The 25,205-nt window shown below is 41.4% G+C and overlaps 1 protein-coding gene across 3 annotated transcripts in view; it reads right to left on the bottom strand.

Moving 5' to 3' along the window:
- LOC116315770 (Rap guanine nucleotide exchange factor (GEF) 6) overlaps positions 1–25,205 on the bottom strand; it is a 133,230-nt gene that overhangs the window by 32,179 nt on the left and 75,846 nt on the right. For all 3 annotated transcript variants that reach the window (XM_039618271.1, XM_039618272.1, XM_039618273.1), the window contains 8 exons: positions 14,374–14,505; positions 10,072–10,252; positions 8,224–8,360; positions 5,483–5,641; positions 4,380–4,532; positions 2,951–3,115; positions 1,491–1,598; positions 610–813 (listed from right to left, as the gene is read on the bottom strand). In XM_039618271.1, the coding sequence (XP_039474205.1) occupies positions 610–813; positions 1,491–1,598; positions 2,951–3,115; positions 4,380–4,532; positions 5,483–5,641; positions 8,224–8,360; positions 10,072–10,252; positions 14,374–14,505 (1,239 nt within the window). The remainder of the gene's footprint in view (positions 1–609; positions 814–1,490; positions 1,599–2,950; positions 3,116–4,379; positions 4,533–5,482; positions 5,642–8,223; positions 8,361–10,071; positions 10,253–14,373; positions 14,506–25,205) is intronic.

Below are 25,205 nucleotides of genomic sequence, written 5' to 3'. Positions count from 1 at the left end.
AGAAGTCACTAAACATGATCCGACTTTCTAATTAACGGGCTGCAGTGTGCTGACGAAAGGCTCATTACGCACCGGCAATGGGAAAAATCTGTGACAGACCACTGTACAGTAACCACACTGTCACATTAGATCCTCTAAATAAGACTGCTGACCTTGTAACCGCTGGACAAACCAGATCATGAGACTATGCTGAAGTGATATACTGTGGTAAAAGATCAGTACTCCTGCTGGGAAGAGCTAAAACTTGAACGATTATAATAAACATATATTTATTATGATTTTTAAGTTGATCGGGGTGGATGAGATCACACAGAACATTTAATTATGTGACTGCATGCCATACAGTCCATAATCATCTGGGAACTAGTTGACTGAAGCGCTGTGATGGTCCTCGTTATAACTGTTTAATTAGGGACTAATTAACATCTAGGGATGCATTTAAATGGAATAAAGTACTTGCCAGGATTGCAAAGTAAAAGTAATTAGACCTATATATGTACCGCTCATGTTTTCCTACATACATGTGTAAACTATAAAAACATTAAGATTGTTCATTTCCTGCAGCGGTGTATGTATATTTCACCACACTATTCCTTACTGTCCTCTTACCTGATCCCCCCTTTTGAGTCCTGCTTCTGCAGCTTTGCTTCCTTCTTCCACCGACTCGACAAAGATGCCAAATCCTCTCTCACTGCCGCCCTGCACGCTGAAGTGGAGCGGTGATTCCCTAGATGCCTTCTGCAGAGTGATCTGTCTCCACTTAGCCTTGGCTGCACATGCTATGTTCAGCAGCCTCAAATGGCCCTTCATTTTCTGACGATGAGGTAAAAATGAGAAAATTATGTACTGAAACAGACCTGCATTTACATGTGCGCTCGCATCCTTAGGCTTGCAAGTAGTTTTGGATAAGAATAATAATTTTTTTAAAAAGAGGTAGAATATAAATACTGATACATTAACTGTTTGACCTTATCTAGCATTCTGCTCCAGGGAATCTAGACCATAAAGAGTTATCATAATACACCAATAAAACTAGAGCGTGAGGCTTAGCTATGGCCATGATGATTTTATTATTTGAAATATATTTTACATTTTCAGCAATAAAAGCTGAGGAAAAAGTGCATAAATAATTTAATGAGTTCACAGAGACAGACTTGTTACTTTCAAGAACTTGTTGTTCTGAATTAGCATTTAAATAATTATTGATGTCTTTGTTATTGCATGCGATGAAGGATTTCTGCTAGAGGGCAGGGAGGTGTTGAGTGTTTATGAAAAGGCTAATCCGAGAACTTTGATGAAGCAAATCAACGAGCACATCAAAACAAGACATTGTGCCAAAACGTGGCCAATTACACAAGCGTGCAGCTGAGGTAAATAAAAGCTAACATCACTATTACTATTCGAGAAAACGCTGATGGCTGTTTAACACAATTTCTGAGCTTAAATGCACTGAATTGGAAAATAAGTTATCAGTCTGTATTTGATCTTACTGTGGCTTCTAGATGTTTCTCGAAGTCCTCCAAGAAGCGCGTCATAGCCGGGTCACCCTCGAAGTCGTTGAAGTGGTTGTTGACCCACAGCAGCACTATTCTCGTTACCTGTGAAACAGCGAGGCAAAGCACACAAAGGTAGGTCTTGTGAATGTGTTTTCACATTTCACGTTCTCCAAAGTCCTTCAGCTGAGCTTTGACAGGAAATGTGACTGATAAGTATGCTGCTTGCTAAGGTCAGAGATCATCTTTAATTGAACTCGACCAGGAGTTAGACTTTCAAGGACACATTGGGAGGCGAAATGCTTGGAAATGTGAGTCCGTTAATTACAACCTACAGCTTCAGATTAAAAATATGACTGTTACCATAACAAAATGCAAACTCAGTTAATTCTTCAGTCCAATTATAGAGGTATCTATCTTTAGCTTCTGAGGAAAGAAAGAAAAACCATAGTAATTAGTAACGCATAAGAAACGGAGGCTGTATAATAACCGGCATATGGCTGCAGAGAAAAGCTGTTAAATACGAGTTGACGGCTTAATTTCTGCCACAATAATTAGAAGGGGAAAAAAAGGCAGTGGGAAATAATAACATCTGTAAATTTACACGGGTGGGAACATTGTTCTAACCTTTGCAAAAGGTCAGAGTAGAACACAATGCATCAATAAAGAGGATCGATGTACACACTCCGCTTTTCACTCTCCTTTGTGCGAGTGTTTGTGTGTGTGTGTTTCTCCAAGGCAACTTATGCTCATGCTCTCTTTTCTTCGTCTTCCATATTCTCTCTCTCTCTCGCTCTGTGTTCGTTCTCTACAAGATTAGTTCCTCTTTAAGGGGGCTGAAGATTATAAGCCTGAATGACAACCACATAAAGACTATCGACTGTACAAGGCTAATCTTAGGTTAACGTAGCCGTGGACAACAGCAGTGTCAGGCACGCCCGAATTGCTACAGTGCTCAGACAGCTGAGCTTGCTGAACTCGTATTGATCGGCACGCCAGTGGCACAACACGCCGATTTCCATCAACATGCATGGATGCAAAACATCAAGAGGGCTAATATAAGCACGGGACCACCATTTAGAGAACCACTGTATAATGAATGATTAATGTAGACCATTTTAACTGTATAAGCATTTTCACCTTTGCAGCGTCTACACATGCTAATGCTTTGCCATTTCCATTAAAGTAAACCAGACTTTGTGGCTTTTTACATTTTTCACACCTACTGATACTGTGTGAAAGCATTCACACATCTCTCCACACACCATGCGAAAGTATGAGAAAGCTCCTTACCCACATCCTAACCATCCCAATTACAACTGCCCAAGGCAACGCCAACGGGCACAGGTTACCATCCTTTCAAGTGATCGCGCTCATATAGAAATCTGAAGGTGCGCGAGAAAGTGACCACCGGCCACAAGATAGTCGTACATGCCTGCGCATATACACACACTCACCGTGTCACGAAGGCTGTCCATCTGGAACCACTCCAGCAGCTTCTTGCCAACCTCCATGGGACTTGAAAGGAATGTCCTGTAGGTCAGGAGGAAGTCTTCGATGTAGGTGGGGTCGACCACCGACGGTTCCTCCACCAGGTGCATGATCAGACGCTCGGGTGTTCCCTGGGGTGAAAAATACACACACACACAAATATATATACATAAGGATGAGCTGAGAAAAACATAGATACACATGTAAGACAGTTAAAGTCCAAGGGCATGAAGGAGCTGAGCGGCAAGCACACACCAATTTGAATAAGCTGTGTCGATATCAATCAGAATAGTGACAAGGACATAAACTATAAAGGTGCAGGTATTGAACAGAGCTGTCAGTGTCCCATCAATAAAAAAGACACACAAACACACACACACAGAACAAGTATTTTACAAGTGCAAATGCTTATTTTTGCAGAATTACTGATAATTTAGATTTGTATATCCGAGGCTACATTCCTGATTTCAGTGTCTAGGGGAATTTTTTTTTCCTAAGCAGCAGACTTAAAGTATCATTGACGTATAAACGCCACTGTTCTTGTTTCTGTGAGTTTGTTATTGTTAATGCCACCATAGCAGAGGTTTCTCGGGGGGGGATGTTTCATCTGACAGGGAACAGAAACTAGAAAAGAATCCACTTTTGTCAGACACAAAAAGAACAAAGCCAAAAACAGAAGCGGAAATGCTAACACTTGTGAATCGACTCTTATCCGCTGGACGTGATTCAGAGCCAGCAGCTTTTCCTTGGAGCAGCAGCCAAGAGAATCGTTCGGGCCCATTATCCGATCAATACCTTGGGCTGCCTCTGGAGATTCAGGGAAAGGATCAAAAGGCTTTAGGAAGGCATTACAATGTAGCGTTAAAAAAAAAAAAAAAAACATGCTCTGGCAAACACTAATAGTGCTAACGCTGTCTCTTAACAATCACTGAACAACACCGAGCTGCAACACTCGTGTTTTTGCAAGATGATGCATGTGAGGGGGATGGTCAATTTGTAATGATGATGTACTCAAATCAATCACGAGGCATTTGAGTATTTGTTTAGCAGATGATAATGTGTGAAACCTTGACTTTCTGGTTTCAGAAGCAAGTCATGTTACAAGCTCAGGGTGAGATTAAACGTGCTTATTAGCTTCTGGCATAATTATAAGCTTAACCTTGACCTTGGGTGTTAATCCTTCAGCGTGTCTCTGCCTGTCTCATCTTTATTAGAGTATGTGCTTGCAAAAGGTTAATTGTATTTTGGTACAGAGTTAGTTAAAGAAAAACAAAAGTGCCACTCTGTCTTGAACCTCAAACATCTTTTGGGGTTGAGGTTGGGTTCACACAAAAAGCAAAGCAGGCTCTTGCTCTGGGACCCCTCTGCTGCTCTTTAACATTTTAAATCACTAACCTTGATGACAATGTGTCCTTTCCTGGTCCCGCTGCGGTCCAGCTCCCGGTGTTCCTTCACCATCACAATCTCCCCCTCTTCTTCCACCTTGTGCGTATTCCTCTCCACATGGTTGAGGATGCGCCAGTAGTCCTCCTGGGCGATGCAGACAAACTGGTCGAGGATAACATGAGGACAGCGGGTGAACTTGTAGTAGAGCAAAATACTGCTCTGCACCACATTCGGGTACTCAAACAACAGCACAGAAGTAGAATTACGGATGGTAGAGAGAGGCATGGGAGGGACGAACGGATGAAGGTAGGAACGTCCAACACTAACAAAACTAAACCCGATACTATGGCTAAATTTAAAGTACCTATGGTGGTCCAAAATCATCTCAGCTAGCCATTTTGCAGAAGCATCCTTTGCTATAAATTAGACACCAACTAAACTAACCTCCCATTATACCACGCTGACAAGACGGCGCGAGTCTTTACTACTCTAAAGCATCGTCTCTTGCTATGCTTTCCCTTGAGTAAATCATCAGTTTCTGCATTTGCCTAACCAAGCCCTACCTCTGCAACTTCCTTTGCATATAAAGACAGGAAATGATGTGTGCAGCAGAGGAACTGGCCAGTGTGGACAGAGGCAATGTTACTGAGAGTACACGCTAGGTTTCTTCTACCTTTCGGGTTCCTGCTCTATATTAAGACCAAGTTTCTCTGTGAAACCCACAAGGCTCTTAGAAAGGCTGCTAGTGTATGCGATGTGAAAGATATGACGCAAGCTACGCCTGTGTCTTCACAACTAAAATGCTGTATTAAATTTGAACTCTTTTTATTTACTTATTCCACCTTTTTATAAGAAGATTATGAAAGAAGGGAAAGCGTAGTTTTGACACGTAGATTTCGCTGTGATTGCAAACCACTACTGGGCGCTTGAAAGAAGAAATGAAAGCAGGACTTCACCTTGTGATTCTTGCACTGTGACACACATTTTCCACAAAATGCTTAAACACAGCAAGATTTTAAAGAAAACACAAACCCCTCACAGAGTTTCTCTTAGTGTATAAAAGCAATGATAAAAAGTGTAATTATAACAGTGTAAAAATCGGTTATTTTTACCTGGCAATCATCCCCTTTGGTGCGAACCTCTCCATTCATGTACTGCTTATCCAGTGTGGGTGAGATGCCGAAGCTGTTGCCCATACAAAGAGTCTCCATTCTCCCATCGTGATGGCTAATTTCGACTGCTCCGTTCAGAATGACATACCAGTGGTCCAGCTACAGACGGAGGGGTAGAAATAATAGAAATAATTGAAATAATTTTTAAAATGACCAAAAAATAAACAATGTCATACTTTTCTTTTAACAAAACAGGGTAAAATGGGTGCATCTGTTAAAACCAGTGTTAAATACATACTGGCTCGGCTGCAGACGAGCAAAAAGGAATCATTATAGTCACTTGGCATGGATTTATCTTGAATCATTAGATCTACAGACCTTTACAGCTTCACTAGAACGTCTATTAAAATGGCAATATATTTACTAAATGACATGTAGTAAATTGTGAGCATAATGTGCTTTGTGTGAGGTATGAGTAGGCTGGTGAAGAGGTATTGTGTCTCTAGTGGTGGCTTTTGAAAAGGAAATGCTGGCAGGCATAATATAACAAGCCATTCTTCCTGAGTGTGAGCGGACAGAGGGCGGGTGAATGAGCCCTGGGCTCCCTCTGCAGCAATAACTGATATTTCCTCCTCATTGCCTTTTCATTCTCTTGCTGTTTCTCACCTAGCAAATCTCTGATTCTACCCTCTGTGCTTCACAGTTTGGCTCCTGCATCGCTTTCTTTCTCTACCAGTGAGCCTGTCAATCTCCTTCTCAGCCATCAGAAAATGCTAATAAGGTGGGCTACGATGATCCGCCACACATGCACTGTGAACAAAAGTTGTCTTTTAAATAAACTTTACACAAATATAATGCTTCTTGTAGGATAGACCCTCTGAATTTATTGCTATGAGTAATGAAGCCTGCACGGGTAGGGAAAATGTTCTTATTTCCTATTATCAATCTGGAGTGGCGTTCTAACACCTCCAGGGAATGAGTAATTAAATCTGAAATGCGGGCTAATACATATTACTGTGGGATGAGTTAAAATTTTATTGCTTCCAGTGACCGCACAGACACATGCTACGCCCCGCTTATACCTTCAACACCTCTCTTTTACCTTTGCATCCCTGTGATGCGTTCATGGTGCAGATGTCAAGTCGCGCTTGCAGGTATAAAGTATCTAGCAAGCCCTACTGAAGAGGAGCGTGCATAAACAGAGGAACATCTTTTTAAACAGCTCATCAAAAATCGCCAAACACGCACGTTGGTTCCGTGCAGTTTGTCACACAATGTGTCTGCTAGCTAAAGGTACAGTTCACCCAGCAAGAGAAAAGATACAATGTAACCAAGTAGTTGGGTAGGTTGTAAGAATGGAGCTCATTGTGTTTGTTAGCAGTTAACTCATTCTAGGAAGAAATATAGAAGTGTACTATAAGAAGTTTACTTATTTTGTGTTATTCAGAGGTAGCATGTAGCAGTACAGCTAATTACAGTCTGTACACAAAGAAAAATCTACTGAAGCTCCCATAACAAATGAATATGCAACGTATTTTCTAAGTCACTCTTTTCCTCGAGCTGCACTGAGGTTTCTCGCATGCAAAATGCCACTTTAACCCCTGATCATACGGACAAATTCTCCTTCTTCAAAAGCGTCTTTCCATGTGACAGTCCCTCGACTCCCTCATTGTCCATTTTCTCTTCCTTTCCGGCATATGGAGCACTTTCTCTCTCTTTTCTACATCTGTAATACCACTTTAGACTCTTTATTTTCCTTTCCCTCTTCACACTCACTTAGCAAAGTCATGCTCACTTCCGAGAAGGGCCAAGTGCTTCTCTTTGACCTTCAACACCGAGTCCACAGAGAGGCAGTGGAGTGGAGGAAAAATGCCCATCAACTGCCTCGACACAGACGGTACGGAGTTAGTTACACAGACGCACATCACCTATTCGTGTATTCTTTCCACTAAAGTGCGCGTTTATGGTTTTGCCCTGCTGATGTGTGTTCCCGTCCTCCTCCGAGCTCGGCAGCTGGCAGTTCATTGCCATTTATCACCCTGTCAGTTCTAATGCTGCTGCATGTAACCAAACAGCCATGACAGGGCCCCCGTTTCTCAGGCATGTAACTTAATTAATTAGCTGTGTAGCAGCTCGAGTGATTGACGGGGCTTATATGCTGCGGTGACTTTGCACATACCAGTTTTGCCTCGTGAATTAGGATGGTGAAGATGTGTGTGCACCTGTGCACGGGAAAACGCACGTTGCTCCGTATCTGTTCTTCTTTCGTATGTGTGAAGGGCTTTATATGCTTCCACGTCTACATCACTACTTTCCATAATGGGTACGTTGGCGTGTTTGCAACTGTTTAATACTTGTGCAAACTTATGTATGTCTTTTCAAAGGTTACGTCACTGTTCTGCTTGATAACAAAAGGCAAAGTTAAGATTTTTTTTTTCTACTGTGATTACATTAATTGCCCAAATAAGATTCAGCAACTCAGCAAACAGACCTTGTGTCAGACTGAGTAAAGATAAACACTCATTTAACTGTTATGGGAATTTAGTGTGTTATTGAAGCAGATATAATAAAAACATATTTTGCATGCCGTAATTACACTGGAAGCAATTAATCTAAGTCAGTAAAGTGGCAAAAGAGGACGGTGAAAAATGAATACCACTAGTTGTTGTTGAAGAATTGAATTCTGAAGGTTAAATAGAACTTGTTCAGTTTCTGTGTGTCCCTTTTCACCCTGTTCATACCTCCTGTTTGTCGTGCAGTATGACTGTACCGGCCTGCTCCACCACTTCGAACATCATGACGCTACACAAGTCCCTCCGCACGGACATGGTCATGTTGGCAAAGGCAGGCAGCTGGTGCATGAACTCCAACAGTTGCTCTGTGTTGCACAAAAAGAAAGCAGCAGAGAGAAGAAGTCAAATGAAAAAGAAGGAGGAACAAGCATGAAAAGACCGGTGCACTGACTAAAGCAATGTGTCTCAGGTGTTCAGGGCAAAATGCACATTGATTTTTTTTTCTTCCCCCACAGACAAACTGCAACATTTCCAAAACGATCTATAGATTTTTAAATGGTCCTTTCTGCAAGAAAATGTTACTCATATACTTCACCAGAGCAACTGTCAATTTCAATACAAACACAAAACATTTTAGGATACTTGTCATCTCAGGCCTTGTGCTCAGAAATGCTGCAAAAACTCATGATTAAAAAAAAGAAAAAATCATAACTAGAAGAGGGCTCGCAGAACTCCAAGGACAATGCTGCATTGCACACCAAAATTTTAATCTCTAAATCTTATTAAATTGGGCTTGAGCGTTAGCACACTGCTGCTGACAAACAAACAGCAAACATGCCTCCACATCAGCTCTTAAGTCTTAAATCTAACCCCTCCAAGCACAAGTGGATCAGCGCGTACTACTAGTTTTTATGACTCCTCAGAAACATTTACAATTTCTACCTTTCCTGCTCATCTTCCCTCTGCCTCCTCTGCACTGTAGCTGAGAACACAGTGACCCAGCTCCAACCTGCAAACTATGCTGCTTGGCTCAGTAGGTCCTTTTTATTCCTCTTGGTGTTAACACCTCGTTCAAATCTTCATTTTTCTTAGTAAAGAAAAGTAGCTTAAAGTGCAATGGGTATAGAGTTTTCCATGGGAGGAAAACAATCATAAAATGTAGATTAATCACGTTTAAAAAAAAAAAAATAGGAGTTAAGCACCAAAACTCTAAAGGGTACCAGAGGGTACCACAACCTTATCATTAACATTTTGATGACTGCTAATGGTCCTTAAATCTGGTTTACAGACTTTCTATCTTGTGATACATTCAAAAAAAAAAGAAAAAAAGATTACATCAGTTATCCCTTTATCGTAATTTATTACATTTTTAGGGGCCAACAGAGGTGAAAAATGTAAAACAAGTTCAAAAAAAGAGAGAAAAAAACAAAAATCCTGATTTTAGAAACTGTAAGTGCCCTCTCCTTCTTTATTTTGCTTTTAACCATCTCATCAGCCCCAAGGATATATTCATCAACCGCCTGGGAAAAATGTCTTTTTAAACCCCTGAAAGCCCAGCGAAAATATTTTTGTCTGTTTATTCAGGAAAATTCTTTCAGAGAGTTTCTGGAGAGCATTAAAAAAGTAGCTAATGACGTGAAATAGAATAATAAAAGTTGGTTGAATTTGGGTTCAGCCTGTCATCCCTTCAGTTGCTCTCTATGTCAGGTATTTCCTCTCAATGAGCTGTGCTTGTAATGCTGAAGGCCATGAGAAGGCCAGCCTCCCAGCAGGCACGCAGCAGGCCAGGTCTTTGCTTCTCTCAGCTCTCTGATGCAAGCACCTCCTTTAGGACCCCACTGGGTTCTGTTAATGAGGTTGCCTCTGTTTGCCTGCTTGAAAATACAGACTGGAAGGGCACTGGTGTTTGGGGACAGCTGCAAGGGGTCTTTTTGAGAGAGGGACATTTGTATATCACTCATCTCTCATTTCTGTACTAAATGAGTCTAAAAATAGCAACTGAGAAAGCCTGAATCTGTCAGTTTATTTTAGGTCACTTTTATCCCAATTCAATCAAATCAAAGTTGTCAAACTGACCGATGTCGTCGTCATTGCGGTCGACAGGATCTTTTTCTAGACACTCTCGGACCAGATCTCGGCCTAGGAGAGTGTCTGAAGCTCTCTCCAGGTCCTCATCTTCCTCCTCCTCCTCTTCACTGTCCACTGCAGCCTCTGGAAGTCCAGATAGGTCGACATCCCCCAAATCACTCTCTGTGGCCTGGGAGCAAAACACAAAGAACAAAAAACTGAATATTGGCCAGTTAGTAACATAAAAAAAGGAAGGAAGAAGTCTTTGAAGTCCATCATGTCTCATTTAAATGACAAATGAATTGAACATTTTACATATTAAATGTGAAGGCTCCTTTCTTATGGGTTATGAAAAAGATTAAATTATGAAATTCAGTCGCTTTTGATGGGGCTGAAATTGCCTCAGTGTTAAATGGCTCGACTCTCACATCAATCTCGAACTTCTAATTCCCAAAATAACGTGACCTAGAAATTCAAATTGGGGGTATTGATATTTACAATGACAAGAGTCCTCTCAGGCCTTGTACGGAGGAGAATGCCATTACAAGACAGTTTAGAAAGTACAACACGGTGACCAATTATTTGCAATTACTGAAAAAATGAAGAGCATGAGAGACGTGCGACTGTGACAACATAAAGACTAAAAAAAAAAGCCTTATTGTTCATAATTTCTAGCATTCATGGCTTTTTAGTAACAATTTACTCGCACGAAACATAAAAAAGGATAACCTTGGAAAAAGCAGCTGTAGCTGCGACCTAGAGCTGCACCTAGACACCAAGTGCCAGACTACAAAAAACCAGGCCAACAGCCAAATATTTAAATCCATTCACTAATAATTCATATTTCACAGCATTTCCCTGTGCGAGGCAGACAGATGGTTGGAAGAGTATGGATCTAAAAGGGCATAAGGCTATTCATGTCAGTTGGGAATTGAACCGTCACCTAAAGGTGAATCGAGGAGCTCTCTGGTGGTAGTGGCAGCGTTACCGGCCGTCTGTTAGCTTTTTCAGGTGGGACGAAAAAAGCTGGAGAGCTAAGCCTGATTTTACCCCTGCTTCTGTCTGCTTTCCAAAATAATGTGAATGCATGTGCTCATTTAGGCACATAATTCACTTAGACCTCCAGCATTTATCCTGTTTACTGAAAAAGAGATATTTTGTTAAATAACCACTCGTTACAACTAAGGTATGCAGAAGAGCACCTCTGAACACATGCTGAACCTTGAAGCAGATGGACTACAGATGAATGTGATTTCTGCGGCGACGTTAACATGTCAGAGTCAGAATTTGGTGTAAATGTCATGAACGCATGAATCTATCCTGCCTTGTGCACACTTTGGTCCCCGTAGTATCTGATCTTTATATCCATATTCTAATTGATGCTTCTAACAGAATAGCGCTTGAACGTGACAGTGAGAACACTTTACTCAAATAGCTTCCATAGTCACCAGACAGAGAGCCCCTTGGGGGTGTGGTGGAATGGGAATTGCATCATGGATGTGCAAGCGACAAATCTGCAGCAACTCTGTGATACAACCAATTCAACATGGACAAAATCTCTGAGCAACATTTGCACCTTGTTGAATTTGAGGCAGTTCTGACGGCCAAAGTGGTCATACAATACTAAATGTAAAGTGTACCTAATAAAGTGGCCAGCAAAATACATATTAATTAGCCTTAGCTAATCCCAACAATACTACTCTAAATTTCTCAGTAACTATTGTGCTTTTATGTCTTCATTTGCTCAGCCACATTATTCGTTTTGTCTTCATCTTCATTCTTTCTATATTTTGGATTTACAGTTGAAACGACAGGCAGAGATATATTAGCTGTTGATATCTGGTGGGGAAAAGTGAATTTCCTAGTCTATAGATTGTAAGATGGCCTCACCAGCTAGCAATACAATCAAGCTCTTAGGCTCTATGGATAGTTGGGACATGGCCAAAGTGTTTTTTATGTTTTTCCAACCCAAGGGTATTGAGCTAATAGTCCATTCAAAGTTCAGGCCCGCTGTTGTTTTTATAAATTAGGTTGAAGAAGCCATTTAGAGGAGTTTTAAAACACACCTGCTCCTCAGACCTTTCCTGTTCCCGGATAGTAGATGAATTTAATCTTGTTGAATATAAGATGGAAAAAAAAAAAAAGCCAGGAAACATATGCGAACACGAGGAGTGCAGCCGAACTTTTAAAAACATGCTTTCCTCCTCTTGTAATAGTTAAATGAAACGGCAGTATATGGAGCATCTTCAACACATTGAACTGTCGAAAGGCTGATTTTTTAAAATTAGATCCAACATAGAAAACTTTATTTCACTTCTAATTATTAGTCCATGCAGTTAATATGCCTCACAATGTCATTGTAGAGACTAAGAAAAAATGCAAAAAGCCTTTTAACAGAAATATTCTAGGAAATGTGGGAGAAAAGGGGTAAAAAGAGACAAAAACTCATTCTCTTCCTCCTCACTGACATATCAGTCAGTGCTTCTGAGAGCCCAGTTCATTCAGAATGCATCGTCTGCCCTTTCAGGCCAATACCCCTGGTCTCAGAGCAAGTCTCAGGCAGGAGGACATTTTTTAGAAATCAGTGGCATCAGATCTACACGAACCACTGCATTTTACCACGTCCGAACCCCAGAAAGGAGGCACAAAGGTTCAGGATATACCACGGCCAGGAGACGAACAAGCATAAGAGAGGATTACGAGGAGTTAAAGAAAGTGATGAAAAGATGAGGAGAAAGAGGGACGTGAGCTGCTGAGTGTTAAGCCAAGATAAAAGAGGGAGTGGAAGGAGGAAAAACAAAAAGAACGTGTAAGAGAAAACCCACAACAGATAGCGTTTGCTGCACTGACAACTGAGGATCACAGCTGAGTGAAGGGTCAGCACTTTAAGACAGCTGTAAACAAACACAGAGCCGGGTCAGCGACAAGTGATGGGATCAGATGCGTGTGATAAATATCTAATCTGAGGATGAACAGAGTGGGTCTCTGTGTTAAACGTTTGACCCAGGCCGACCTGACTTACATCAATCTGCAGTCACTCACAGACAGCCTGAGAAGGAAAGGGCTAGGATTTCATTTTATTTATTTTTTTAATTCAGCAAGTCTCCCCCCCGCTCACAGTAATTTGTGGCGATTTCCTCAGTTTGTCTGCTTTGATCACTCTCCCATGTTACCTAACCTTATCGTTCACCAACGTTATCTTGTTGGCGAAAGTTTTGTTATGCGTTGTTGTAACATTTACAGTATGTACTGGAACCTGGAAAAAAACATAAGATGCATTAACATTCCTGAGTGAAACAAACAAATTAGTTTTGTGGCCAGCAGAGCCCACAGATCGCACCAGCACATCAACTAGCTCATTAGTGTGTGGCAAACAGGCCATGCTGGTTCCCATTAAAGCCAGCAGAGCTAACAAGCCAGCGTCAAAAAGGACGTCTATACACATATTCACAGACGTGTGCAGAATATAGCGTGTAGGTTGTAAAGTGGGGGGAAGATAAAAGAACAGTCACAGCTGAAAGACAGTGCTGAAATGTTACATTTAGTGCAACTTTCTGTGTAAAGAGGGGGGATTAGGAGAGCTAAGGGATTAAAATGATTAGATGGAAAGCTTATGTTTGCTTTTATGGGTTACTGATTTGCAATCACTCATATAGTCTACACTTAAAAGCTTGCTCAACTGCCAAAAATGTTGCAGAAATGTTAGACAGATACAAAGACAAAAGGCTCTTCTTTGGCTATTTTACTTTTACATGTAGGAATTTACCTTTTGTAGATTGAGCTGTTCTACCTGCTGTAGCTCAGTTAAAAATGAAGCTATAAGTGTTAGGTTCATTTTCTACATGTGACCTTTAATCTGCTGCAGGAAGTACAGAGGGAGACGAGTCACCAGGACGCACAATAATTAGAGAGACAAAAAGGATCAGAAGGAAGATGGGTGGAGGGTTGATTGATAAACTGAGAACACGTGAAGATGGAGAGAATTCACCTTTCAGCAAAACACACGACCAGAAACAGTAGACAGGGTTTTGTCAAAGCATGAGGATATTTCAAGTAATTTGTGAGACAAGAGTAGTTTTAACTGACTGGCTGGATCCTATTTTACATAATACTGACTTTGTATAATGAATATGAACAATTAAAGGAAAGAGAAAAGGAATTTGGCAAAATGAAAGGAAAAAACAACTCAGCTTTGTGGAAATTCGTATCCATAAATCCATATTTATTTACTGGGAAAATGTACCATTTTAAGTGTGGGTTTATTTGCAAATAAATACAATAAACTTTTACCATAAACAGGGAGGTACCCACCTGGTAAATATCTGAAAGGCTGCTGCTACCCGAGTCACTGGCGATGCTGCATCCTGACTGGCTGGGCGGCATGTGCATCACCTGCTGGTGGGCATGGTCTGTTAGGTGCATCTTATTGAGATCGGCAGGAAGCTGCTCAGACAGAGAGGAAGTAGGAGATACAGAAGAAGACAAACAGAGAGGGTGAAGAGGATATGAGTTCAGCTGAGGCAAACATGCACAGGGTTCAAAAGAGGCAAACACACACACGCGCAGACACAGTTAACAGTGACAAACACACACACACACACACACACACACACACAGCTGTTTCATCAGGCTGAAAGCCACAGCTGGTTTCACATGCTCCGGGCTAATTAACCTGAAGACGACGGAGCTCAGGATATTTCACATTGCAGTGAATTATGAGCCGGGGTGCAGACAGATACGATATCTGGTACACTGTGAAGGTTTGGAGGTTGCTTTGATATTTTTGGAGTGACCTTAACAGAACAATTAAACAGTAAATCCTGGTTTCCTCGTTGCACAGACAGCTTACACATGTACAGAGTACACACAAGGACACAGATGTATACTCAAACTTCAACAGATGGAAATGTATTTACCCCCCAAAAAAGAAAGAAAGAAGCACAAAAGCACATGCATGAAACTCCAAGTTAATCAGTTAAATCAGAAAATACATCTAGCAGCAAAAAAGACAGTAAATAAAGTCTCCTAAATAAATAAATGTGTCTACTTCCAGAGAAAAAGATAATTTCTGCAAAGATGTTTGAGCTTTGATGCAAACAAAATCCATTTGTTTTTATTTCGTTATCACGTTCGCTGAAAATTGCCCACATACACTCAAAATCTGAGCTGCTAAGAGCTCGCTCTCCAATAACACTAAATCCAGATGCAGAACGAGGTAAAGCTGTCAGTCAAACAGTCAAGAGGCTTCCAAAGGCAAGAGCATCATAGTGCTGTAGTGTTAACTGAGTGCAAAGGCGCAGAACCAGCAGCCACACCGGTGTAACCTAGAAACATTTGCGTAGCCTTCAGTTTGCACTGAACCGAGACGCTTCACATACCACAGATCCACAGAGGGGGACGAGTCACGAGTATCCATATTGTGAATTCCAATTCTCTTTAGAGAAATGTGTATTAACTGGACGCCAAAGAATTCCCAAATACACATGACAGTACACATCAGTAGGAAACTTGCTTCAAAACCAACAAAATGCCCCTCAATGTAGAGATTTTCAGGGAAAATAAAATCGAAAAAGTTCTTAGTGAAGTTGAGAGTGGCGCCACTCTTTGATCAAAGACCGTGGAGCTCGGCAAGACTGGAAACAAACTCCAGTGTCTGAAATGTCAGGTGCTGATTTTACTATAAATCTATTAACTCAAGGTTGGAGAGGCTCAGAATTAGAAAACAAGTGTTGCATCTACTAAACAGCTGCGGAAAAAAAAAGACCTACTCTAAACTCAGATAAGGGTGACAGAGTGTGAGTCTGAGGAATTAAAACATTTAGTTAAACCTGTTTAACCTCAATTTGATGTGCAGGTGGACCAATGTGCATGCTCCCCTCTCTGCTCCAGGAGCAACCCAGCAATCTTTAAAATCTCAAGCCTTACCAGTTTGGGCCGGGACAGTGTCAGGGTGGGGGAGGACGTCCTCCTGCGATACTTGGCGAACCTACAGCACACCACCTCCATCGTTACATCAGACAGCACTTGCCTTCCAAACGCACACATAAACACTCATTTTAAGTCTGCGCGTATAACCTATGGTGGGAAAAGACTCACCAAGCCAAACTGAAGCTAGGCGAGGCTGCACGGAGCCATGGTGCCAACATGCAATATTAAAGACGTTGAGTCTGGGGGTACGCCACCCCCCACCTCTTCTAATAGGCCTGCTGGCCTGTACAACCACTTTCATATAGAGGGGTGGAGTTTAAAAAGGCTTGTTCTTAATGTGCATTGTATTCAAAATTAACTATTTTTGAGGGCTTTTGAGGGCTGAAATTTCTTGTTTTATCTGGATGCTTTTTAAAATGCCATTTAGTGAAATATGTTTGCTACATTGTGAACTTAAAGATCAAACACTCATATGTTTCACTAGAGCACTACACTGTTTTGTTTTTTTACAATGAGAAACCGTTCTCGCAGAAAACAGTAGATACATCGTAAAATCACAGTGTCAAATCTACCTGCCAGTTCTTTACTGCATTTTAACAGGCAAATTAGTTTCAAGTGCGCTTATTATTCTGCATTCCACTCCACACAGTGTGCCAGCCTGTGCACAGCCACCTTTTTCCCTGAACCTGGAATGAGAAAGAGCTCATCCTCAAAAACTAGAGCTACAGATGGTAGTGAAGCAAAAGCGATTTAGGAAATTATTTATTATTTATGCATGAATTCTTGGACTAAAACCTGGCCATGAGAGGAAATCAGCCCAATTAGGTCCAGTATTAATCCATTCACTTTTGTTTAACCCTGTTAGCTTTGCCCTACAGATTCCGTCTCCCTCACATACACTTAAAAAGAATCTGACAACACTCGACTGAAGCACTGTCTAAAACTACAGAACCATAATAAATTTGTCGCAGAGCGTTAATAGTCCTATTAATGACATTTAAATAGCAGGATTCTAATTACAAAGTGTGCTTTTGTATCATTCACATGCACATAATGAGTCAGGCCTGAGGTTTAAGTCGTGACTAAAGGAGCATTTAAGTGAAATCCATTTCCTATTAAGTACAGCTATATAAGCATATTGACCAGTAGGCAACATGTATTCCATGTATTAAGTCTGTTTTGATGCTATTGACTAAATTCCACACAATCATCCATAAACAGAAGGAGAATTCGCCAATCTTATTGTTGAGCAACACTCTTTGCTGTTTGTTGTGCTTCTTTGTAAATAAGAAGGAAGAGAAAAAGTGAGAGGGAGGACAGAGAGCGATTGCTAATTTCATTACAGATAAATACTTATTGATTTCTGTGTGATGGAGCAGTTATCAGCCAGTGACGATGAAACTCCCACCCTCATCCATTCAACAGATTTCACACAGAGGTAGAAACTAATGTATCAAACTGCTCACCGGATCGAGACTCACAAACGCACCCTAAGAGGATATTAATGAGGAAAAATGTTGATCGCGATCGATTAGCTGGTTAAGTTCAAAGGGGTCCAACAAAAAACAAAATTGATAAAGTAAGTTGTGACAGCAAAAACTTGAGAAAACACAAGACTTTTAATTAATCACCTTTCAGAAACATCAAATCAGAATCGATACCTGTCCTTCTGAACTGCACAGTTTCACAGCTTGAGAGGAAATGTTGGCTACTTTAATTATTTTGGCCTCGACTGTCTTCAGTTCATCAAAAATGTTGCATTTTTTTCCCAAGAATGCTTTAATATGGCATACTGTATATGGTGAAAAAAAGTTACCGGTCACCATGGTTTAATCCTTCTATAATTCAAATTAAACTTAACTTGGAGTTTAAGGTGTTTGTCGTGGAAATCTGCAATAATTTAGTACATTTCCCTCTCGATGACGCTACCCTTTCAACCACAAAAAGACCCTGTAACTTTCTGCAGTGCTCACTTAAAGAACATCAGCACAGAATCTTTGGCATCTTTGGCACAGAACTGCAAGCTACTACAGTAGCTATTAGAGTAGCTGAAGTTAAATGTCACCACACTAATGCACTGGAATGACCGACTAATCTCTATAAACAAATTCATTACTTGAACATGAAGAACCTGTCAACAAGGAGGTCAATTTTTAGTACTGCAAATTCTCCACTTCCTGTCTTGTAGCACAAGAACCAATGACAAATCGCATTTGAGCAACCTTTGGCTGCATACGACCAAAGAAGGGAAATACATTAGCCGAAATGTAATATCAAAACCATAGGCCGTTGTTTGGCAATGATCTGCTTTTTATTAGCTTTCAAAAATGTTATCTGCAATTGTAATCAACGGCCAGTACAAGGAAAAGTGCTGGCTGCTCCAGAAGCCCTCACGCATTGGCTGGTGTCCCACAGCTGAAGGATGCCCAGACTATAACCTATTGACTCTCTATATCAAGGATGCAAAGAAAGACGGATGATTCAATCATTATCTGATAACATGCAACTTAATCTGCAGGTGAAATTATTCACTGAATAATTTTTTTACAGGCAAAAAGTTTAAATTCTCAGTAAAAAGTTCAAACTCATCCTTTGGTTCTGATGTGTTTTAGAACGTACAAAAACACGAACACGTGTCTTTGAAGGTTTTGCAGAGAGACTAAACGGTTAGACGGGGGAAAGTTGACTGATGGTGGAAGTGAATAACTGTGGAGGTCTCGTGGCTCCCATTCACACAGACTTAATCCTGCTCTAATCCCCCTCCTTTCCTCTCCCAACAGGCCAAACCACGAGTTAGGGGGGTGGGGTGTCGGGGTCTCCCATTCTCCTCATGCATTAAGGATGAGAGTTGGGAGATTAAATATAAATGTGAAAGGTTCCTTCAGCTTTACAATTCTATCATGTCAACGAGCGGGCACAATCACAGGAGGCTCGAGCAGACTCTATACATTACCGAACAAGCCGAGCTTTCACATCAGAAATTATTTATAGAGCCCGATTAACTTGAGAGAAATAATGGGTGTAACGCAGACGTAGTCTAAGTAAGAAGCAGTGGCCAAAGATGCTGAGAATTCATGAGGAGCTCCCAGATCACCAGCACGTTGTAGATGACCAACAAGCCAACAGAATTCACCCAAGTTGACCACTTCATTCGTGCATGAGTTATACTTATGATGACGTTCCAACATTATCTCCATTTAAAACTTTCAGTAGATGTACAGTGTTGTTGTTTTACTTCTCATAAAATCACCCAGTAAGCCATAATAAAGACTTTGTGGGTAGAAACTAATATAACTAGACTGCATCTGAATAAAAGCCAGTGGTTACATAAAATCATAGCTCATTGCAGTCTAACCACCTAAATAAGGGCATTTCCTCCAAAAGGGAGAAAAATACATTATCAACATTGAAATTATACCTCTGCATCTTAAGCCGTCTTTATAACTACATTTGTCTTTCTGGAGACCCACTTAAGTCCCCGAAAGCAAAATAAAGCATTCAGAATATATTATGATGGTTTCTTATTTCCCATCTTCTAGAGACCCCCCCCCTTTACTTATTGCATCCAGTTTTAACAATGAGATTAACTGTTTGTGAGCATGACTGCTCTGTTCCACCTATTACCTCAGTGGTAAAGTGGGCTATAAAGCTCAGACTAGCCATTTGCCAGCAGAGACCAGAGACTGGCTTTCTTAAAAAGCATTTTAGTGCTGGAATTATCTTTGCTAGGTTGAGTTTGAGAGATATGTTGGGGTCTCGATGGTTTTTGGAAATCCTGAAGACATCAACGAGTGACATGGGCTATTTAGCATAGTGCACTGGTTGATTTGAAATATCATAAAAGCGCCAGAGAATATGCTGCTTATGTTTTGCTCTAATAAACTTATGATTTTTGAACTCAACATTGTTTATTTCAGAGTACGCAAACGCACCGTATATGACAACTGAATGGCAGAAGACTCCTGAAACTTCAGTAAACCACTGATAATCAGAGACTCCTACACACAATCAGATACCTCAACAACAACAACAGAAAGAAACAGAGCAAAGATCAAAAGAAATGCACCACAGAATGAGGCAGAGAAGCAGAGGTGAATATATGAGAACATTACACTGAGATGAACAATGTAGAGGACGAGTAAGCAATTAAAGAAAGTGTGATGAGGCTCATGAATCTTGATGAGGGTGACAATTAAAGTGGGTCCAAATAACAATGACACAAACAAAGCTCGATGAATATTTCATGACATGTGATGTGTTTGCAATGAGAAAACAGAAAGACAGCTTTTTGCTAAAGATCAATGGCAAATCCTTATTTTAGCCAAGTCGTATGCATAGTCTAGGCTGCAGAAAAGAAATGAGGCAGGAGCAATCAGTATATTCATGTCTCACTAAACTCGAAGAGAGAGGCAAAGAGTTGCCCAAACTGCCTTTGCAAATACAGTGACACAAGCACCATTTAATGCCTAACGTTTGTCACTGTCCTCGTTATTAATAATACCTGAATAAACCAGCCAAAACCACACGTAAAAGTTTATAACTCACTGCTGTAACATCCAAAAATATACAACAAAAACAGGCCATGATGGTTCTTAATATAGACGGAGAGGGCTGAGCCTGACCGAAGTCAAGACTCAAGTGCCATTAATCATCCAGGCAGCCAGGCTGCCAGCTCATTTCTACCACCATGCAGAGCTCAAAGTGCCAGCTATACACTACTCATAACCTCGGAGCTGACTAAATACAGCATGGCGACGCATAGTGAGGTCACCCGTGGGGTATCTGACACTTAACGTGGTTGGCCTGTAGGTGTCAGCAGTGGCAAACAGCCTTGACATGACCCGAGGTGTAGAGCCAAGCTTGACATACCAAATGTATATAAAACTATACTAGTACTTTAATCACCTAAAAATGACTTTTATGAGACTTATACACTTAGAAATAAACTCGTAGGTGTTTATATGTGTAGGTGCTCTTGAGCTGCATCACAAGTGCAAAAATCATGTAAGTTCACCAAAGTAAATCAAGACGAGTTTAGCAATATCTTGCTGAACAGAAGCTTTAGAAACCTTCATAATTCTTCCCCCTTACTATTTAGTGCACAATCCTTTAAAACAGGGAGCCTTGGTGACAGCGTGTCTTTGACAGATAACAGCTATAACCGTGCAGACTTTGGTGTCAGAGCAGGCTGTTAAACCAGAAACCACATCAGAGACGACAGCAGTGCATCTCCGCACCGAGAAACAATGCTGCTGTCACGCAGCACAAACGGCTTATAATTTCTTTGATGTAACATTTAACGCAAACCCCGAATCAGATTTCCACCGCTTTTCTGCTTTCTCCGCTTCTTTTTCGCCGTTTATCACCACCGGCTCGCGTCTTCGTCTTGTGGTTTACACCCTCATTACAAGAGCCGCTGTCTAGTCTCCCTTGTCGTAGTTTCTCACACCTTCTTTTCTGGCCTGAACCCATTTGCTGCCTAGTTTTTGAAGACTCTCTCCAGTCTTGCCTTTTTTTCCCCTCTGCTGGTTCAAAAACCCACATTCAAATCAGCTTCAAAGGGAGCAAGGAGGAGTAAAAAGGCTGCGAGTAGCCTTATCAGACTAGCTAGGTGAGAACATTGCCTCTGATGTCTGGACAGGGACACAGACACACAAGTACACACATAAATTTTGAAGCTGCGGATTTCGCCCTGTAGTGCCGAAGAAAGCTTTGATCAATTGAGGCCACTGTTAGCTCTAAAGCTGTAACTGGTGGACAGACAGATGGAAAGAGAAAAATACACGCACATATATTTATGCATTTATTTATGTACACTCAGACAGAGTTTACGATACGCAAACGGCATGCACCTACAGGCTTCATTTAGGAGAACTAAGATTACCGAATGGGCTCAGCACACAGCCATGCTCTACTCCATTACTAGCAAACCCACAGACGACTGGATTAAGACACAGTGGAGGAAGACAGGCTGAGACGTGGAGAAAATAAAGGGACCTTAACTGAATGCGAGCGACAGAGACAAAGGGAGACCGGGTCAAAAGACAGAAGTGCAAGCGAGAGTGAGAAAGGCAGAGTGCAGAATATGATTGAAACTGAAATGAGTGTGTATATGTGCCTTTGTGAAAGAGAGAGATAGAGCAAAGGTAGCAGAGTGTGAGGCAGAGAGTATAAGATAAGACTGACAGTGTAGGGTAGAATGAGGATGAAGTCAAAGTGTGGGAACTGATGAAGATAAAAAGTCTCCAATATTCTCTTAAGAATCCAATTCTACCTCAGTGCAGACTTCCATATCTCTGGCTATGTGTGTGTGGTGTGTACACATATGCGTGAGACAGTGTCTGCACCAGCTGGAGCAAGGGAAGATTTAATGAATTGAAGTTGAAATTAGAGGTGACAACTGCAAAGAAAAGCATGTAACATTGAGAGAAAGAGAGTGTGTGTGTAGTTATGGACCAGATGAGGAGATGAGGACTCGAAGACTACATGTGAATGGATGGATTCCCTCTCGCTCACACACAAACACACTGTCCTGCCTGTCTACGTTATCTCCATTCAGCTTTACTTTCTAAAAGCTCTTACTTGTGGCAAGATAAACCCTGAAATTAATGTCCAGATTGAAAGTGTGTGTTGCTGCCGGACCATATTATTCCTGCCGCACCACAATTTAACATTAAACTCCTGGAAAAAGATAAACTAATCATCCCAGGGAGAATAAAAAGGGATAGTAGTTTTGAAGTCAACATGCATCATCTTAAACTTAATGTGATTAGACACAATATACTGTTTAGGGAAAGAGGAGGGATAATGTTTTCCTTATATAATTATATATCATTTATGCGGTGGTTAGCTCAAGCTGCACAATCTTTACAAACACGATCTTACGGATGCAAAAAACATTCTTCATTTTCTGTCAGAAACGTATGCTAAAAATGTTCTGGAAAGAGAAACTGGGCACTAATCGCTGGAAACTGAAAGTGGGACAACATGAAGGACTTTTTTTTCTCTCTGAAATTGAGCTGGGAATTCTGCATCCATCCAAAACTCTCTGAAATCCATTAATTCTCAGTTGAGCAAAAAGAAACTGCATCCTGTGATTTGGCAGGCATAGTTTGCGAGGTACAAGGTTCAACAATCATTGGTTGGCAAGTTCTTAGCTTGGGCAGACATTGGCTGGCAAGTTTCTGCGGTGGATAAACAGCCATTAGCTGGCAGTTTCCACAGTGTGTGCTGCCAGCATTGTGACAGACGGGAAGCGGAATGGCACCAGCGCTGCCAAAGGCCCGTGACTTTTGGCCCTGTAGTCCCTCGAAAGAAAGAGACATAGAGAGCATGATGACAAGAGAAAGGAAAGATAAACAGGGTAGAAAGTGTTCGCGCGTGTAATGTCGTCATTTATTAGATAAATCATCCGCAGAGTCGAAAATCCTGAACACATTACTGTATTGCCAAAACAAAGAGATTAACCTCTGAACAATAGAAAGTAGGTTTTGTGTATGTGTGTCAGAGGGCTTTGTGAGTGTGCGTGACTATTAAGTACGGTGGTGGCAGAACCACCTTCAAATAAAATTCAAATAAAATCTTGCCTTGGAATTCCTCTGCCAAGGCGAGAGCTGACCACTTTCATTAAAGCTGCAAAGGAGGAAAAAAAGGCCTTGGCAGAGGGTGTTCTGTTCAAAGGCTTTCAAATAAGTCCACACAATAATGACAAATCTAAAAATCACCAGGGGGAATGGAGTCATTGTTTTGGCTCTGAAATCCTAAGCACCACTCCAAAGCCTAAGCGCTAGTTTCTTTTGCAATATTCGTGACTTTTAGGGGATAACATGAGCTATTAGGAGTGATAATAACAAATTACTTATCCGCCTTCCTCCCTTGATTAGTGTGAACCTCAGCAGTCTGGATTTTCTTGGAATGAGATGGCTCTACATGCTAAGTCATCCTACACAACTTTTACTAGACACTCAGTCATCTGGTGGCTTACACAGTGAAGGAGATAATTAGCTTGGGTCGGCATCCCCGCAGTCACTTTCTCTGGCGGACTGGAAGTATTACAACCAGGCTTTAGTGGAAATTCCTTCCAGCTGGCATCTAGCGTGTCGTGTGTGTGTTGCGCGAGCGCGTGCGTATGTGTGGCAGCGGGTAGCAGACGGCAGTCGCTGCCCAAGAGCTGGTTGCTCCTGAAAGGACAGCTCAGCCCAGCGCAACCCATCTACCTCCCTCCTCCACCTGCTCCGATACCTGGGTGGAGGGCGCATGAGGAATCAGAAGCTGTGTGGATTACTGTTTTTCCCTGATTAGGCGACCAGGATGAAATTATTCGGGTAAAGCCTAGATCTTCCAGGTATCACTGGATTATCTGACTTTTCCCACCTTGGAGAGAGAGTTATTTTAAGCCTTTTCTTTGTCATCTTTCATTATATTCCTTTCTTTCTGCTATAGTTCAAATACCTGTACCAAAATAAAAGTTACAAAAGGAACATTTAGTCTGTAGATTTGGTATAAATGAGTTAAATGGCACTGATATTTACTGTCTGAGAAGCATTTTCACTGGTGCTACTACTTAAGTTTGTATGCATTCTGCAGGCTTTGTACAGTATATGCAACTCATATCTCTCAAATGGATGCTATGAGGGATTATTTTCCCTATCTGTTGGTCAACAAGGTCTTTCAGGTCGAAACACTACCTCTCTTTGGTTTCGTTTGAGCACGCGTATCTGTGTGTGTGCGTGTGTGTGTGTGTGTGTGTGTGCGAGCGCACAAAGTTATGTGTGTCACAGGAAGCTACAAGGCTTCTCTGTCTGAGCCCCTGAGGAAGGTGGGCCATGGCCAGGTCTGCCGGATACAGGAGGGAAGGCAAAACACTGGGCTTTAATACTGATACAAACACATGTGCACTTAAACATACATGCGCACAAAAATATACCATACTACCTCCTGGCCCTCCTGAATTAACAGATGCTTCCTGCCCAGCAGCCAAATCCACAGAGCTTCACAGACACACAAACACACACATACAGCATGGCCCTGGCACCCCTACAGGTTGACCCAGAGGCCACTTTAAGGGGGCAGCTCCACCCGTGGTTCTCTTTTGGTGTTTTTGTTAATGTTGGATCCCGTTCCACTCTGTTGGCTCGCACACACCTCAGCCAGACAAACAGAACTAACTGCAGTTTTAGTACCGCAGGAAATTTATTCTACCTCACAAAAACAAT

The sequence above is a fragment of the Oreochromis aureus genome, linkage group 10, assembly GCF_013358895.1.
Source record: "Oreochromis aureus strain Israel breed Guangdong linkage group 10, ZZ_aureus, whole genome shotgun sequence".
Lineage (NCBI taxonomy): Eukaryota > Metazoa > Chordata > Actinopteri > Cichliformes > Cichlidae > Oreochromis > Oreochromis aureus.
This window is presented reverse-complemented; position numbering and strand designations above follow the sequence as displayed.